Consider the following 19965-nt stretch of genomic DNA (forward strand, 5'->3'; position numbering starts at 1 on the left):
GCCAGAGAGGTTTCTCGGACAAATTTTGAGCCATAACAACTGCGCAGCATGTGTTAACCATGATGACATTTTTCATAAACAGTGATGTCCCTCAAGGCTTCGTTTCTCAAAAATTGTTTACTCAACTGATTAAAGCAATGACATCTTAGCCGAAAAAAGAAGGTTCCTTTACTACTGCACACACTCGTAATTGAGGCTCGGTTTATTGCTATAATGCAGACGAGAGTAGTATGATGACAAATTTGAACAAACATTACGGTAGTTGAATCTCATCTTGCTGCAAAAACTTTGGGAATGAATATATATTTTTGTGTTTTAATGATATATTTGTTCAATAATATTGTATATACTAATGACATCGTCTTTCACTTAAACCATATGGCTCTGTCACTCACTGTCCGAAGGAAAAGTCAAGCCTTTTGGCTGATGTGTTTGATAGTAAGCAAAGAAATGAGAAACTTGATCTTCCTTATTTTTGTTCTCTTGAGCCTAAACTTTTGAAATCAAAGCTCTCATGATGGACCTAATGCTTACAGAATTATAGACCAAAAGGTTATTTTTCATTTGTTTATTTTATATAGACTGCAAATTTCTTAGCTCTAAAGTTATTTGTTATTTTCTTGTAGTTAGCAAGATGTTCTTTTAAGACTGGTTGGAGATTTGGTAACGTTAATCCATCATGTAAATGCGTTTGTTAAAGCTCAAGTTTTCGTATGATTGACATCCCTTTTTAGTAGTGCCTTTGACTGTATTAGAAATTAGGCCCCTGTTTTCATAATCAAACATATGTGAGTGAAGGAGTCATTTCTTACCAGCGCTAATAAAATGAGAGTTCTCGAACAGAATTTCCCTTCTTGAGGACATAGATAGCTAATGACTCATCTAAGTAATTCTTTATATAGTAGGTGCTTCTTTGACCGAGTGTCTTCATTATCAGTTAGAGCGCCACCAGTTTTCATACATTTTATGGGAAATTTTGCTAACTTAGGTGACCATTTTCCAAATGCAATGGTCTCTTCTGAATGATCTCCCAAACCCCACCATGAGGCATCTATTTTGGAGATCATGGTAAGGGAAGTAAGGACCATTTTGACCAATATATGAAAGGAATTTGATATTGTCCATGGTCTGAGAATTCTTTTACAATAACCATATATCTAAGCCTAATAGTTTTAAAACCGTATCAGAGCTGCCTTTCTCCACACCCAATTGAAATCTTCCGATATTTTCTTTAACACTGGTCAACTACCAAGAAAAACTGAAGCAGATATAAATTTTTCCCTCGTTAACTCCTGAAGAAATGTATATACCCTTGGTTAGAATTATTTGCTGCGATGCTTCTGTTATGGTTAATCAAGTTTCCCCCATATTTCATGGGTTAGCAACTTGATATCTTTCCTTAAATTATTCTTGATTTTGCAAAGATGATTAGGATGCCTTGATTTTTAAGTGCTTGCTGAACTTGATTTTTTTATTTGAGGCATAAATCTTTTATGTCCGTCCAAATAAGCCAGCAACCTAAATAACCTATGATCTGAACACTCTGACACCACAAAAGTTTGAACACTTACTTCACTTGCTATGTAAACTCTCTTATGATAGTAAGACTTAGGGCATTCCAGTCAGCGTCTTTTATATCAGTAGTACAAGTCTGAGCCCTTCTGAGTAGTAATTGGTAAACACAGAATATGATTGTCATTTTGAATGGATCATATGACGTGTGGATCTGGTGAGCTTTTTTCTAATGGAATCTTAGAAATGTACACCTTTCTATGAGTCTTTTTTCTAGCAACATGCTTCCAAAGGAGTCGAGTTCCAGGGTCCTGTGCTGATGCAAATTTGGGCGTGAAGTTTTTGATATCCTTAACCAACAGAGATACCTTGGCGTTTTGCTCTGTGCCTTTGGAGAAAAGGTTTTACTTACCACAAAACACATGGGGACATCAGCAAACTGAAGTCCATTACTGACATTATCCCCTGGATCTATGTGCTTCACAAGCTCTTTTTCTTCCCTCGTACATTGTCCAACGCCTTACCTATCTGTATGGCCTAAGTTAAACTAGCTCTGAGATATGGCATTATAATGGGAAAAAGTAGTGTTGCTGCCCTTGTCACTCCAAAGGAAAATTTTGTGTATTTGATGTCAAGTGTAGGAATGAGAAACTGAGGCATGACTCTTCGTTTAGTGCTTATGACTTTACTGTTAGGGCTTATCAGTCTTTGTTTTTATAGAAATATTCGAAAATCTTTCTTTGACTTCTCCAGAACTGGTAATTGGCTCCACTTTGACTTTGTGTCTGCTCTCTTTCTCCACATTAAACTTTTTCAGCATACGAAAACTCAATTTGAACTTTTATCTTATGTAGTTATGCAAAGCCTTGTAGTTTGGTATGGAAAGTAGCTTTGTACTGCTGCAGTTTGTTACGATCCTAACATTGAAATAAATATTTCCAACAACAAACATTGAAAAAGGAGAAATGAATATAAAAACAAACTCATGAAAAAATACAACATATATATTCACAAACTTATATATAAAGAAAATTAATGTTACTAATTCGTTTACTTCAAATGACAAATCAAATCAATTAAAACATCAATAGGAAAGGGGAACAGTCAGAAGGGTAGAAATACTTAAGGAATGGTTTTCTGCAGCTGCTGAGATGATACAAGTATGGAGACTGCAGGCTTCAGAACGTTGCAGAAGGGTGGCGCCACGGAAGTTCAGAGAAACTGGCATGACGACCGAATTCAAAGACGTCACAGAAAGGGTGGTATCAAGATGGGACATCAGAAGTCTTCTCCACAAATTCGATGATAGAGTTGAACTAAGGCAGGCTGCTGGCAGTGTGGGCTACATCTCGTCACAAGCAGGGAGGGGTGGTTGCTTAGATTTTTCTCTTCTTAGTGATAACACGATGTACAGATAGGTGTTTATTTTCTGAAGGGAAGGTTAGAATCTAGCTCTATCAGACTTCGTGTTTCTTTTCTTCATATATCATTAGGACTGATATAGTCCCTCTCCTATTTACCCTGGACAGTTTCTTCTTGAAGTTTATATACCAAAGGAAGGCGTTTATTCACAATTCTGTGTCTCTATTTCCTTCCTCAAAAACGCCCACTTTAATCACGCCATTGAGGCTTCAAGAAGAAATTAAGGATGCAATCTGGACCAGATGTTAAGTTGTAAGAAAAGGGCAGCACGTGTCCACCCATGGTGACATATTTCCTAAACACGGATATTCCTCATGCTCTGTTTCTCAAAATATGCTTACTCCACTGATTAAGACGATGACATCTTGGTCAAAACAGGACAGTTCCCTTATCTCGGCAGATGCTCTCGTCGAGGCTTGGTTTACTTTCAAAATGCTGACAACAGTGAAGTGATGACAGGTTTGACCAAACCATACGGTAGTTGAAACTCGTCTAGCTGCACACACATTGGGGATAGATATTTTTTTTTATAGCATATCCTTTTAAAAGTATTGTATCTACCCATGACACGTTCCCCAAAAAGAAAAAAAATCTACTGAATTAACTTTTCTTAGAATGTCCTTTATGCAAAAACGTATTCATCCCTGAACTGAGGAACATCTGCATGAAGTTTCAACTTAACATCAGCCAAACATTCTTCTTCCAAATGCCATTCACTCAACAGAAGACTTCAGGAAAAAAATAAACTTTATTTTTTTCATGAAAAAATAAAATTTCTTATCCACAAAAGTCTCTGGAAAGACTTTCAGCTATCATATTATTCTTTCCTTTTGCATGAATTATTTTCAGATAGTAATCTTATAGCTCTAATCTCCAACGCAATTTCTTCTCAATAGTTGAATAATTCGTTGAGCTATATTCAGTTTCTTTGAATAATATGCAACTGGGTGCTTTGTCCCACCCACTCCATGTAACAATACTCCTCCTATACCAATGTTACTAGCATCAATCGCTAAATTAAATCCCTTGCTATAATCAGGTAATATTATTAATGGCCCGTGAAGCATTACAGCCTTTAATTTTTTGAAAGCTTGTACACATTTCTCATCAAATAAAAAACTTCGTCCCTTCTTGAAAAGATTAGGTATGGGAGCTCTTATTTCTGAAAAAAAAATTGGGTACAAATCTACTGATAAATGAAACCATCCTGAGAAATCTCATGGCCTACGTTTTAGTTGCTGTGATTGGGAAACTGATGATGGCTCCTGTGTTCCCCCTTTTTAGGGAAAATGTTATGGAGACCCACTTTATGCCCATGATAAGTGATAAAGGTTTTCCCTTATTCCAATTTCTTTAAATTTTATACAAGGTTTGCTTTTTCCATGTCCGTCAGGACTTTAGCTAATATTCGTAAATGTTCTTCCCAAGTTTCTGAAAATATAATAAGAACATCTAAATACACAACGCAGTTATCAATATCATTTAAAACTTTATTAGTTAATTTTTGGAAAGTTCTGTCTGCCTTTCTTAACCCAAATTGCATTACTTTACGTTCATAACTACCGAACGGTGTTATAGAAGCGGATATTTTCTCAATTCCTTTGCCTAGAGTTACTTGTCAATAACCTTTGGCCAAATCATCCATGGAGAGGAATATAACATTTCCAATCCCATCTAAGCAATCATTGATCCTGGGAATTGGGAAATTACTTTGCATAGTAACACTGTTTACTTTTCTGAAACCAATGCACAATCTATCTAATCCATGTTCCTTTTTTACCAGAACTAAAGGAAAACACCATTCACTCTCGCTCGGATCTATCAAATCATTATATAAAATATACTTTATTTCCTTTCCAATATAATTATCTTTTCTGCAATCAAACGATACAGACTTTGTTTAATGGGTTTAGTGTCCTATAATTCAATATCATGTTCTAAAAGATTTGTTAACTCTAATTTATCAATAACAATTTCTGGAGATTTTAGAAAAACATATAATTCCCTCCGATTTTTTTTAATCTAGAGTTAGATTACTTGAAATTATTAAGCACATCAAAGTTTATCACAAAACTAATTTCTCGCTGCGACTCAGTTATTACTGGTAGTGGGCGTTCGTTGTATTTCCTTTGCAAGTTTATGTGCAGCCACATAGCTCTACGTCCACCCATATCAGTTAAGTAATTCAAATGATTCCCTTTTTTTTAAGATAGGAAAAGAAACTTCAAGTTTATAAAACAATGAGGGACTTTCTTCCTAAATTAGTACTAAGACTTCTTCTCCTACACGGAAATTTCTCTCCTTTGCCTTAAGTTCGTACCTTCTTTTAGTGTCCCCTTGGCTGTTGCTCTCATTTTCAATTGCTAATTTCCAAGCTTTAATTAAATTTTTCTTGTAATTCTCTAAATTCTTAATGTTAGTGCCTAAACCATTGTAGGAACTATTACTTGAATCCACTACATCGACTATGTCTACGTCACTACTTTCGACAGCTACATCATCAACTTGTCAAACACCGTCAACACCAATGGGGTAGGTTATCTCAGCCCCACGCTTGCTAAGATCAACCTCACCACCTCCATTAAATTTGAATACTCTACCAAACTATAATCGTAGTCTATATCTGTATCTAAACCTAACCTACTTTTTACCATTTCCCACACTCGAACCTGACTAAAAAAATTGATTAAACCATTTGGATGTAGTTATATCATTACCGATAATAATGGCAATGCCTTCAATAGGCAAATAGTCTCAAATTAATAGTTTTCAATCTATTGACACTACCGGACTTTTCAAGTTTCATCTTCAACAAAGGACAAACAACGCAAGTATTCGGAAACCAACCTAACATAACTCTTTTTCACATTGATTTTTGCCCTTGGTGACATACTCTCTTTCCTAAAAAGAGAAACGGCTACTCCGGTGTCCCAAAGCTAAACAGCTTCTCTTGAATCACCTCCTTCAAGCGAAGAAACTACAGCTTTAGACAAAAAATCTCCGTAAAATGTCCTAGTTTCTTTCTTAATGTCATTTCTGCTTGACGAAAGATTAAGTTGAGACCCTGGTTTCTTGACGTTGTTCTCATTTACTATACAGTTCCTTGCTATATGCCCATTCTTATTACATTGATAATAAATTATCTCTAAACTACTACCTTCCCTTTAACTCTTACAAAACTTTGGAGCAAGACCTGGTTTTCCACATGTAAAACAATAATAATGTTAATCATATTTATCTGTATTACTCTTGCTAAAACTATTGTTACTTTGTTGCATCTTCTTAACGAAGGATTATTTTTCTTCTTAATATCACTTAAACTGTGAGTAGGACTGTACTCATATGCCAACCTTGTTGCATCTGTAAAAGACTTTTAGCGCCTAACTTCTATATATCACTTTCTGTCTGGAGATATGTTATCTTTGAAGTTTTCTAACAAAATTAAGTTCTTGAGATAATGAAAAGTATCTACTTCAGCAAAAGTTAAAAACTCACAAAATGACCTTTCTAACTACTTCCCGTATTCCACACAAGTGTTACACTCATCCCTTTTCAAACTTCTGAATTTCTTACTGTACACCTCTGATACTAACAGTTTTTTTATTAGTATCAAAGTCCTTACTTTCATCCTCAGACATACAACTATACACAAAAAAGTGCCCTACCACTTAAAACTGATAGTAAATAAAAAGTATACTTTTTGGGGGGAGAACCTACTCTGTTCATTAACTTTTCAAAAGACATGAAATATTTCGTCATCAAATTTTGGAATTAATGTCAACACTGCACCCATATATTATGAAGATTTTGCCTCAAACCAGCGATTTCGAACTCATGCTAATGCTGTTTCTCATTTTTTTCTCGCTGTCTTTCATTTTTTTTTCTTTCAGCTGCTCTTTCGTGTGTCTCATACATTTCCTGTTCTCGCCTAAAAACATACTCTAAGAGAGCATCGCCATCTAGACCCCGAAGTTCACCTGAAGTTATCAACCCGTTTGTAATCTTACTTATTCTGCTTCTTTCTATAATCTCCAATTCAATTGGTTACGTTGTCGAAAATCGTGCTAGGTTGCCAACTATTACGATCTTACCATCGCCACAGGCTCTTAGAAAAGTTAAAATAAAGGTTTCTAACAACCACTATTGAAATATGTGAAATGAATATAAAAAGAAAAGCAAAGGGGAACAGTCAGAAAGGTAGAAGGGTTTTCTACATCTGCTGAGACGATATGGGTAATGAAACTTCCACCTTAAGAACATTGCAGAAGGGCGGCAGAAGTTCTGATAAAACTGGCACGATGACCGGACTCAAAGAGGTCACAGAAAGGGTGGCATCAAGATTGAACATCAGAAGTCTTCTAAAAAAATTCGATGTTAGTATTGAACTAAGGCAGGCTGCAGGCAGTGTTGGCTTTTTTTCGTCACAAGCTGGGAGGGCTGGCTGCTTCAATTTGTCTCTTCTCATCTATAGCATGATTTAGATATAGTTGTTTTTTTTCTGAAGGGAAGGTTAGAATCTGGCTCTATCAGATTTCTGGTATACTCTGCTTCTTATATCATTATGACTTGGTTCTCATCTCCTTCGGACATGGTTCCTCTCGTCTTATGTCCTGTACTATCTCCCATGGAAAATTACCGTTGGCAGTGGTCATTTCCATAGACGGTCTTTTTTTTTAACAATTTGAGTGTCTATAGACATCCTCAAAAACGCCCACTTTAATTACGCCATAGAAGCTTCTAGAAGAAATTACTGATGCAATCTTGACCACATGTTATGTTGTAACAAAGGGGCAGCACGCGTTCAGCCATGAAGACATATTTCATAAACACGGATAGCCCTCTGGCTCGGTTTCTCAATACGCTGACTCCACTGATTAAGATGCTGACATCTCGGTCCAAACAGGACTATCCCCTTATCGTGTCATGTTCTCTCGTCGAGGCTTGGTTTACTTACAAAATGTTGACGATAATGAAGTGATGACAGGTGCTCACACTTTGGGATAGATATTTTTGTCTCTAATAACATATTCACTAAAAATTATGTATACTACCCATGACACAGTGATAATCTGGAGTCCCCTTATATCCCTGTCTTTCATTGGAAGCTAAAGCCAGGCATTGAATTTCGCAGTAATAAGATGATCTGTTTTAAGGAACCAGAGTCGACCAATTAATGATTACCTACCTGAGTTTCCTAATATAGATCTGTGAAACAATAATATTCTTTAGTATATACTCCTAAAGAGGTGCTACCTCCTTGGACTAAAACGGATCACGTTTTAAAAGAACCCCTCTCATTAACTCAAATAAATATTTTACTATTTAGGTATAAAAGGGAATTTACTGGCATAGCTCTGTCAACATAATTGATAGGCGTATCCCTTCTCGTGTGCTAAGGTACCGAGTGAAGGACAAACCGTGGTTCAATGATGATTGTAGGCATGCTTATTTGGAGAAATAGGAGGCCTATCATCTTTGGAAGGGTAACAGATCAGATTTGACCTGGAACAACTATACTCAGCTTCGAGCTTTTGCTCAGAGAGTTTATGCCTCATCTGAAAAGGAGTACAATTTAACCATAAAAGAAACACTTTCTGGTACAACTCAGGAACATAAATAGTGGTCTACCCTTAAATCTGCACTCTTTGGTGTAGATGCAACAGTTCCTCCTTTACTTAAACCAGATTGCTCAGTCACTCACTGTCAAAAGGAAAAGGCAACCCTTTTGGCTGATGTTTTTGACAGTAAACAGAGTAATGAAATACTTGAACTTCCTCATTCCTGTTTTCATGAGGCTAAACTAACTAGTTTAGCTTTTTGATCTCGTGAGATTAAAGCTCTGTTGATGGACCTTGATGCTTATGGAGGTGTAAACCCAAATGGTATTTTTCCTTTGTTTTTTATAAAGACAGCAGATTTCTTAGCTCCAAAGTTATCTGTTATTTTTAGCAAGTTAGCAAGAAGAGGAGCTTTTACACTAGTTGGAGAATTAGTAATGTTACTCCTCTATGTAAATGTGTTTGTGGTAGCTCAAGTCCCACTGATTACCGCCCAATTTCCATAACTCCCATATTTTCTAAAGTTTTTGAACGTCTTCTGGCAAAACGTCCTAATAGGTTTGCTGAAGGTAATCATCTACTCCCTAGTTTGCAATTTGGTTTTTGTAAAGGCCTTGGAGCATGTGATGCCCTTCTTACAATCTCCAATGCTGTACAGAAATCCCTTGATTGTGGTCGGGAAGTTCGTATGATTGGCCTTGATTTTAGTGCTGGCTTTGACCGTGTTAATCATGAGGCCCTTGTTTTCAAACTGAAACAGTTGAGAGTGGGTGGGTCGTTTCTTATCATTATTATTGATTTTTTAAGTAATAGATCTCAAAGAGTTGTTGTTGATGGGCACCATAGTGATTATAGGAATGTGATATCCGGTGTTCCACAGGGTAGTGTTCTTGGCCCATTACTTTTCATACTATATACACATGACATGTGGTTTGGCCTAGAAAACAAGCTTGTTGCATATGCATATGATGCTACTCTCTTTACATCAATTCCATCCCCTGAATGTAGATCTAGGGTTGTTGAATCCCTTAATAGAGATTTAGCTAGAATTAGTGCATGGTACAAATTATGGGGTATGAAGTTGAATCCTAGCAAAACTCAAAGTATGATTGTAAGTAGGTCAAGGACGGTGGCTCCTCAACATCCGGATCTCAGTATTGATAATGTTTCTTTAAATATGTAGGACTCTTTCAAAATTTTAGGTTTGATTCTCTACAGTAAATTTACTTTTGAGAAACATATAAGGTCTGTGTCTTCTTCTATTGCACAAAAAATAGGTTTATTGAGAATGTCTTTCAAGATTTTTGGTGATCAATCTATTCTGAAGAAGTGTTTTAATTCTTTCATTCTACCTTGTTTTGAGTATTGTTCTCCTGTCTGGTCTTCAGCTGCTGATTCTCATCTTAATTTGTTGGACAGAAACTTAAGGTCTAATAAATTTCTTATTCCTGATCTAGATATTAATCTCTGGCACCGTCGTTCAATTACTTCATTATGCATGTTGCATAAGATTTTTCATAACTCTGACCATCCTTTACATGCAGATCTCCCTGGAAAATTCTATCCTGTTCGTAATACTAGGCAGGCATTTAATTCTAATAGCCAGGCCTTCTCCATCACGAGGCTCAATACTACGCAGTACTCTAGAAGTTTTATTCCAGCTGTTTCCAAGTTGTGGAATGATCTTCCTAATCGGGTGGTTGAATCAGTAGAACTTCAAAAGTTCAAAGTTGGAGCAAATGCTTTTTTGTTGACCAAGTGGACATGAGTCTTTTTATAGTTTATTTATGACATATTTGTTTTTGATGTTATTAATAGTTTATATATGACATGTCTGTTTTGACGTTGTTACTTCTTTTACAGTGGTTTATTGTTAATTTATTCTCTTCATTTATTTATTTCCTTATTTCCTTTCCTCACTGGGCTATTTTTCCCTGTGTGAGCCCCTGGGCTTATAGCATTTTGCTTTTCCAACTAGGGTTGTAGCTTGGATAGTAATAATAATAATAATAATAATAATAATTACAACCACAGACACCTGCCTCTAATATGTTATTAAGAATGGACTTTTAGGGCATTAGGAAAACCTCCTTCGGGGTTTACTGTGGACATGCCTTGATGGATGGATCTTTGAATCTACATCTCGAGTCTGGAAATGTCCAAAGGTTCTCAAATTTGATTGCATAGAAAAAAATACTATATGGTTAGGTCAATAAATATTGGACTCTGGCCAAAAGGCACATCCATCATAGTTTTATCAAGGGTTTCTTAATAAATCCTCTTTTCTACATACATAGAAGAAGCCCTATCTACTGCTTTGCCAAACCAAAATGTACTACAACTTAAATAATTGGATAGGGAAGAAGAACTCCCACTGGACGCTTCCTAGGAAGCTGGGCACATGAAGGCTCAGCCACAGTAACCTCAGACTTGAAGTAAGAGCCTTTTGAGCCTCTCGGCTAAGCTTGCAATGTGAATGAAAAAAAAATAATAAAGCTTTCCTAGGAAGCTGATAATCGAAAGGAGGAACCACCACCAAAAAGGAAGCAGATGGAAGGCCAACACAACAAGGAAGGACCTGTATTATAACAACAATTAGCTACATATCTACAGGAGTTGAAATGGCACGAAATCCAATCACGCACAATAAATATGCCTAGATCCTTTGGATCTAACGTAGGCATCATCGTGGTATACAGTATATACCCTGATGTTTACATCTCCGTGAAGACTGAAGCCTCATTTGAAGAACCTTGCAATAAGGATTCCTTCTCCAAGTATTCTAGCGTATACACAGATGCAAAGTCTAAATAACCCAAACTCCACAATTCATAACAGCTGATATTGGTATATTGAGGAAATAGCATCATTGCTTGCTAAATACTCAGCAAGTCCAGCGGTCTTTGCAAATCTGTTCACCAACATTGAAAGAAGGAAAATGCCTTAGCCCTTAGGTCTTCTACCCAATGATCAGTATTCAAGCAAAATTCATTCGAAAAAATAAGGATATTTTTTATAGCATCACAAGCTTTACCTCCCTTCACAAAACAATAACTATGCAATCAACTGCACTCTTGGCTCCACTTCATGTTAGCCATAATGACACATCTAACTTAGATGTAGTTTTATTTAATCTTATGGATATGTAAAGGAAATTATTTAAATGTAAACTCACATTTTAAAACTCAACCTCGAATGAGATCATTTATCTGTCACTCCCACGCTAATCCCAATTCACCATGGTCATAAAAGTAGTCCAAAACGATATATGATATTCAATTTCAGAGATACAAGTTACGATACTGTCCCAGTCACTATTATATCATAGCTGATTTCAAAGTTCACAAAGCCTTTAGATAATGAAATCAAACACCAAAGGGACCTTACTATGTCTTAAAATAAAAAAAAAAAATTATTCGTATATGATTCCATCAGACCTCCTTCCTCTCCCCCCATACCCATATCAGAGAAATATACGCGGATAATAAACTGGGGGCGCATGGTAATTACAGCTCTCAAAGATCATTATCTTAATTTTTAGATACAATCATATATGTCACAATACTATAATATTTATTGGTTATCCCTTATCTAATAACTATATAGTTCTATTAGGTTATAACTCCATTATTATGATATAAGAATTCTGCATCTAGCCTTCCACCACCATGGTTAGAAAGTGCTAGCAACAATTGAAGACAACTCTGTTCAGGACTCTATCTAGCATTTGTGCTAGTTTTTACGCACAATTAAACTGCTAGTGAAATCAACCCTAGCCATAGTCATAATTGATGAAAATTAATCTTTCCTTTTACAACTTTAACCTAACCGTATATAAAATGGATAGTTGTCTATTCCATTTTTCTAATTCAATTAAAATGACAATGAATGTCGCAGGATATTTTTTGCCGAGCAAGCATAAAATTATAATGAATCTATATTTATTAAACATTTAGGTAAAGGTTAACAAAATTTACCATGAGGAAGATAAGACTTAAGTTAATGCATTGTTTGAAATAGTTATTAAAAATTCTAACACTTATAATCATTAGCTCACACAGAAATTTGATCAAGTGATGGACACCTTTTAATACAACCTAGTCTCCCACCACCAAAAGATCCAGCACCACCCAGGAAAGTTAAACATCAAACTGCAGATTTGAATGTAGCTTTATTTTGTGATCGAAGAAATGCTAATATATTATGCAGTGGGATGTTTAGGACTGGATTATGTCAATGAGACACAGGTTGTTCGGAAAAGAGTATGTGAGATGGGTCATCTTGTTGGAGAGCTGGATAAATATTCAGCGACTCGCCCTTTATCACCAGGCGATGCATGAGTCTGTAATAGTTTCCTCCCTTCTTAGAGAGAGCATATATTTACATATAATCTGACATCTCCCTCCCAAGATTTTTATCAAAGTTGTAGCTCATACATGAAATGCCTGTTATTCTTAATACAACCTAGTCTCCCACCACCAAAAGATCCAGCCCCACCCAGGAAAGTTAAACATCAAACTGCAGATTGAAATGTAGCTTTATTCTGTGATCTTAAATGTAGCTTTATTTTGTGATCGAAGAAATGCTAATATATTATGCAGTGGGATGTTTAGGACTGGAGTATGTCAATGAGACACAGGTTGTTCGGAAAAGAGTATGTGAGATGGGTCATCTTGTTGGAGAGCTGGATACATATTCAGCGACTCGCCCTTCATCACCAGGCGATGCATGAGTCGGTAATAGTTTCCTCCCTTCTTAGAGAGAGCATATACTTACATATAATCTGACATCTCCCTCCCAAGATTTTTATCGAAGTTGTAACTCATACGTGAAATGCCTGTTATTCTTAATACAACCTAGTCTCCCACCACCAAAAGATCCAGCCCCACCCAGGAAAGTTAAACATCAAACTGCAGATTTAAATGTAGCTTCATTTTGTGATCAAAGAAATGCTAATATATTATGCAGTGGGATGTTTAGGACTGGAGTATGTCAATGAGACACAGGTATTTCGGAAAAGAGTATGTGAGATGGGTCATCTTGTTGGAGAGCTGGATACAGATTCAGCGACTCGCCCTTCATCACCAGGCGATGCGTGAGTCGGGGATAGTTTCCTCCCTTCTTAGAGAGAGCATATACTTACATATAATCTTACATCTCCCTCCCAAGATTTTTATCAAAGTTGTAGCTCATACATGAAATGCCTGTTACTTGAATGAAGATTCCACATAAAAATATGGATTTTTCCATAATTCAAATAGCAATAGGCTTAGAGCTACGACCAAAATACATATTGTGTGATATGGAAAGCGAAAATTACCAAATGGCTCCAAGTCCCAATCTTAGCTTGGTCCTAAGAATCTCTCTGTTTATAAATACTAGGGAAAATTGAATATCGGTAATAGGAATGTTAGAAACATGAATCAGATTGGGAAATTAGAGTAAGGGGAGAATTTATTTATGAAGTATAATTTACATATCTTGGCCCTAAGTGAAATATATTGTAAGGGAATTGATAAAGCAATCTTAGACCAATAAATTTTATACACACACACACACACACACACACACACACATATATATATATATATATATATATATATATATATATATATATATATATATATATATATATACATATATATATATATATATATATATATATATATATATATATATATATATATATATATATGTATATATATATATATATATATATATATATATATATATATATATATATATATATATATATATATATATATATATATTATATTCTATACTGCCAGTGGGGAAGGGAATCCACCACCGACACCGTACGGTCCCATTCATTTGTTAGTATGTTTTCCACTCACTCGTGGGCCACTCCTCCTAAGGGTTTCAGTGTCCTGCTGGGGTGACTATCAGCAATTTTCTCTATTGGTAATGATTGGAATCTCGTGATTCCAATGTCCGTCAACCAGCTAATATGGCCTTGCCGTACGAACGCCATTTCGTAATTGCCTACCAGTTTTCATATGTGCAGGAGACTATTGATATCGCTAATGTGAGTGTTCAAATATTGCAGTATCACGAGAGATTCCTTATTGCAGTCTAGGCTGCCCCCTAGAGTGTGTTTGCCGTGATTATCCATTTGGTGGTTTTTACCGCTAATTCTGCTTTCCCATTTGACTATACGTAATTTGCAGATGAAGAAAGGCGACATATATTGGCTCACAAGGTTTGTGCCTCCGTCCTTGGACACCTCCTCTAAGGGCTTCCACTTCATGAAATAGCCTCTTAGCACGGAAATTAATCTCTGGAAATTGGCACCATTAGGGAAATGGGATATTGCCAGCCATCCCCTGAGCCTATCAGAATAACTCAGGTACACCCGCCCATCTAACTGAAACATAACAGTGACCGTACATTATAAGGGGTAGTTTAGGGGTGGCGTGACATTTATTGAATCCTCTGGTGAAGAAGGTGCGTGTGTGTTGCAAACAGTACACCAGTTCCTGTTCTGATGAAGGTTGCCTCAATACCAGGACAGTAGAAGGACTGTTGAGCCCTCCTGAACCTAGAGTCAATTCCATGAAGACCTGCATGAAGGTTTGCTGCGATCTGTCGACGAAGTTCCTCTTGGATTACTAGTCATACATACCCAACTTCGTATGTGTAAAGTACTTGGTTTTCTTAAGTTAATAGGCGATGTCTCATAACATAAAATGGCTTAAGGCCGGCTACTTCTGTCGACTTCTGCAGGTGTCAATTGTCTGCAGATACCTTCACTATTAGTAACAGGTATACAGGATCCTTCGGTGCCCCTTAATTAACTGTTTTCACGTCCATCGTGAGCTCCTCCTTACGTAGAGTATCTATTGCTGCTAAAGGGATGGCTGCTGCCATGTCATCCTCCAACTCAGCATCACATTCCTCAGGGGAGGTTCTCAGCGCCGGAAAACTAGATAGGAAGCTCCCCGCACAATTCCTCCAACCTGGTAGATACCTAATAGTTTATTTGTATTGGATGGTTCTCTCTTTCATTCTAAAAAAATCATGAGTTAACGATGTTATGCCAGTGCCCTACTCCTAGAAGCTTGATTAGGTGGCAGAGATTGGAGTACTAATCTAGCCTTCCTTAGTCACCAAACGAAACCCAGGTCAACCCTTCTATTGTTTCGGAACCAGCTTCTTCACATTGTAAAGTGGAGCCAACACAACATTGATCTTTGCCATGATTGGAACGTGGAGGTTGACAACTCCATCTAACATTTTTCAGAGGCTGCGGATGCTGGAACCCTAATAGGGGTACCAAATGTTTCAGATGTGGTAACATTGACAAGTCCGGTCTGGAAGGCCTCGATTGCACGTTGCTCATATGCCATCCATAAATGTGCATATGCCACATCACAATGGTCTGGTTGAGTGGGAATCAGCAGGCCTGCAGATCTCCGGGAAGCAGCTGTAGGCCTACGTGCAGTCTGCATGCTGGCTGTTTAAGATCATAAGCAACACACTGCTCCATGTAGGAAGTTTAGGACTGGAGGATGTCAATGAGATACAGGTTGTTCAGAGAGGAGTAGGGTGATGTGTTCACGACCCGGACAGTAAAATGAATAATATTCATAAAAAAAAAGTTATTGAGCTACAGGAGAGATTTTGTGCTTAAAAGAAAGTTTAACTAATGCCCCATCTTATGCTATGAGTTTCATATCTGTAGATATTATATTTTGGGTTTTACAGCCGTTTTTAAAATCCAAAATTCTCTGTCCGGGTCGAGACCGCGTGGTCACGACCCGGACGGGGTTGTGGTCTCAACCCGGACGGATGTTTTGGTCCACCAAAAACACACTTAAACCAATGTTTTATATTTTTTCTTAGTAAAAACATCCAGAACATGACACTGAAAGGTGGAATAAAACAATTGGTAGCAAAATCTCAATGTAATACAAAAATATATATATTAAACAAAAATGGGAAACTGAATGACTTAAAACTAATGCATGTTAAAGTGAATGACTTAAAACTAATGCATGTTAAAGTGAATGACTTAGAACTAATGAATCTTAAAGTGAATGACTTAAAACTAGTGCATTTTAAAGTGAATGACTTAAAACTAATGCATGTCAAAGTTCCTCAAGGGAGGGAGGACCTTGATGAGGTTTGCTTGTCGTTGGGTGGTCCCCGGGCTGACTGTGAGGACCCCCAACACCCTGCTGCGGTCGACACTGTCGACATCTCCGATGGCTGGGAAGTGGAAGGTGTCCTTCAGCAAGGGCGACCTTATCCTGAGGAAGTCCAACTGCAGCTGCTGCCCGTCTTCCTCCAGGGAAATGACCTTGCCCACAAAGTGGACAAGCTCCTCAGACTTCTTCCCCTGGAAGAGAAGCTGGACCAGGACAAAGTCACCCACCTGGGGGAAAAAATGAAAAAAAAAGAATGAATAGCCTAGCCTATGGAATGAATGAATAAGGAATTTGGCTTTAAAACCAAGCCATTCAGCTCGGCTACTAAATTTGACAATTAAATAGAAATTTTCTTCTAGACTTAGGCTAGGCTACTTATGCAATAGATGAACATAATCTAGGCTAGGATAGCCTAGGCTACAGATTTTGAAATATGAAAAAAAAGAATTAATAGCCTAGCCTATGGAATGAATGAATAAGGAATTTGGCTTTAAAACCAAGCCATTCAGCTCGGATACTAAATTTGACAATTAAATAGAAATTTTCTTCTAGACTTAGCCTACTTATGCAATAGATGAACATAATCTAGCCTAGGCTAGGCTACAGATTTTGAAATATTAAAAAAAAGTCCCTCACCTCTGGCTCCTTCTGGACGAATGGATAGGAGGCAGCATCAAACTCGAGCTCTTCTGCAATCTCATCTGAATATTCAGATGAGTCGTCACAGAGTGCAGGATTGTCGATAGCCTCCTCATCACTGCTGCTCGCCTCAACTGGCTCAGACCTCCTCCTCTTAGCCGCCTGTCGTGCCTCCTGCCCTCTCTTCTTCTCCTGCAACCTCCGCTTCTTCTCCTCTCTGGCTGCTTTCTTCTCCTCCTTGTCCCGCAGCTGGCTTAGAGCCTCCTCATCCTCAGTCAGGATGCAGGCGCGGATCTTCTTGCGCCCTCTAGCAGCAGGGCGGGGACGAGCCTTCGGGTAGGGCTGCACAGCTTCGGGAGTGACGTCGGGAATTGGAGGAGATGAAGGTGTTGGAGTTGGAGTCTGCCGAGGTTGGAGTGCTGCTTCAGGAGTGTTAGCCCTAGACGCTGAAGCAGAGAAGGCTGGTGACATCCTACCTATTCCAGATGGTCCAGGCTGAGGTTGGTCAGGCTCCAATGGAACTGGTGTCAAGGGTGCGGCAACAGTTTGTGGCAAATCATCATCATCATCAGGAGGGGCCTGCTCTGTGACTTCTGCCCCAGCAAACGCATCATCTGGAAAGATGTTGCGGTTGACGGGAAAGATGCCAGTAGCGCGAAACCCATTGGTGATGTTGGTGACATTACAAACCTTGTCCCAGGCCTTGCACGCCATCTCTGGCAACATATGTTCCGTGATGGGCACGTGAGGGTTTGAAAGTTTAAAATCGTCCTGAATGGATCGCAGGACAGACTTGAAGGGGCCAAAGACACTTACATCTAATGGCTGGAGTTTGGCTGTAGTATGAGGTGGCAGCGTGACAATTACGATGCCATGCTGTATCGCATACTCAACCACATGAATGCTCATGTGACACTCGGCATTGTCCATTATCAGCAGTATCTTATTCTCCACTGAAGAATAAGACACCTTATGGAGATGCTCGAGTGTCTGCACGAAACGCTCATGGTCCATCCAACCGTTAGCCTGCAAGAGCACTGTGGTTCCAGGAGTAGTCCCTCTCTGAAAATCAGCATTCATCTTCTTTCGTGCGATGATAAACACTGGAGGGAAACCATGCCCTGCAGCATTAACAATCCCCACGAAAGTCATATGATTGCCTCTCTCCCGAGCAACCTGCGAAGCAACAGGACGACCTCTCTCGCAAACAACCTTACATGGCTTCATCACAGTGGACAAGCCACTCTCATCCAAGTTGAAGATCCTGGCTGGCATGAAACTGTGTCGCTCGACAGCTTCCACGTAAGCCTTGAAGAAGACTTCAACGTTTACGCGGTTGAAAGCCATCGCGCGCGAAAGTGACATGCCCTCCGGAGCCTTCAATGCAAGCCTTGGATGACGGAACATATACCCGTAATACCAGTCACGGGTGGCCATATCTTCCCTCTTCCAGGCATCAGGAATAGACGGGCTGCCAACAGCCTCTGCATACTTCAGGATCATCCTCCTAAAAGCTCTCGTTGGCAGGCCGTAGAACATCCGAGCGATCTCGATAGAGTATTCCTCGATCAAGCGTTCCTGCGCATCGGTGAAAACCTTTTTGACGTTCTGATGCTTAGGCATAAACGTCCTCCCATCACTCTCCTTGATGGACCGAGTGAAAGCATCCTGAAAAAAATAAAACAAAGGTAAAGTGGGGAGCATAGGCCCGATAGGGTAGGCTAGCCTAAATGAAAAGTAGCCTAAAGTTCTTAGCCTACACATAGAATTTAAGAGGGCTTAGATTTATTCAAGCTTACCCCAAGAGTCGAAACTTTAACTCCAAAAAGGTTGCACGCAGTGCGGATGCTACAACCAGTCTCTAGGCGGTGGTAAAATGCCTTCTCTAAGTTGGTCCTATCCGTGGTTAGGATGTTCCTTGGCTGGTAGTTGCGAGGCATGGCTGGGAGTCACGAAGGATCTGAAAGAGATAAATGGCTTCAGAGACATAGGATAGGCTAATGAATATTGTCTATAAGTTCATAATGAAAAATATTTTGACCTTTTCAAAAACCCATAATTTGTTAGTTTAGACAATCAATAAATTTATACGAGGTAATAAACAGTATTGATATTTGTTCCATGTTAAAATTCTATTGCCTGACCAATTAATAAATTTTAGAAAAATAAAAATTCTCCGTGTTCTCAACCCTGACAAACCTGTCCGAGTCGAGAACACGGACCTTGCATTTTTTAATAATTTTTAAAAATTAAAAAATTGGCCTAGGTTAAATATTTCAATTTGGAAGACTAAACACTATTGGGGGGCACATATTAATTCTAGAAAAAATTAATTTGCACAAAAAAAATAGCTCAAAACTGACTCTATGTTTGACTTTGGCAATCACCCATATTTAATTATTTTAAACCATCAATAATTTTATAAGAGTTAATATATAGTATTAATATTGGTTTTAGGTTAAATTGAGAGTGATTGACAGAGTCATTTAAAAAAAAAAATTTATTGCTTCTTATACCTCCGTGTTCTCGACCCGGACAAACCTGTCCGAGTCGAGAACACGGACCTTGCTTTTTAAAAAAAAATATTAAAAATTAAAAAATTGGCCTAGGTTAAATATTTCAATTTGGAAGACTAAACACTATTGGGGGGCACATATTAATTCTAA

The 19965-nt window shown here is 38.1% G+C and overlaps 1 protein-coding gene across 1 annotated transcript; it reads right to left on the minus strand.

The window, feature by feature from the left end:
• Window positions 1-16590: 16590 nt before the first annotated feature.
• Window positions 16591-19239, minus strand: LOC137633801 (uncharacterized). Its single transcript, XM_068366045.1, has 3 exons — window positions 19099-19239; window positions 17297-18967; window positions 16591-16887 (listed from the first exon to the last, which is right to left on the minus strand). Exons 1-3 carry the CDS (start codon window positions 19237-19239, stop codon window positions 16591-16593), a joined length of 2109 nt encoding a protein of 702 aa, XP_068222146.1.
• Window positions 19240-19965: the final 726 nt, after the last annotated feature.

This window comes from Palaemon carinicauda, chromosome 43 (genome assembly GCF_036898095.1).
Source record: "Palaemon carinicauda isolate YSFRI2023 chromosome 43, ASM3689809v2, whole genome shotgun sequence".
In the NCBI taxonomy this organism is placed as follows: Eukaryota; Metazoa; Arthropoda; class Malacostraca; order Decapoda; family Palaemonidae; genus Palaemon; species Palaemon carinicauda.

What these genes read in the sequence shown, in the direction of transcription:
- LOC137633801 (XM_068366045.1), bottom strand. Translation starts at nt 19,239, where the DNA reads ATGCCTCGCAACTACCAGCCAAGGAACATCCTAACCACGGATAGGACC. An exon ending in TTAAAGTTTCGACTCTTGGG is followed by an intron (nt 18,968 to 19,098) that starts GTAAGCTTGAAT and finishes TATTTTTTTCAG; the next exon opens with GATGCTTTCACTCGGTCCAT. An exon ending in TCGTCCAGAAGGAGCCAGAG is followed by an intron (nt 16,888 to 17,296) that starts GTGAGGGACTTT and finishes TTTTTCCCCCAG; the next exon opens with GTGGGTGACTTTGTCCTGGT.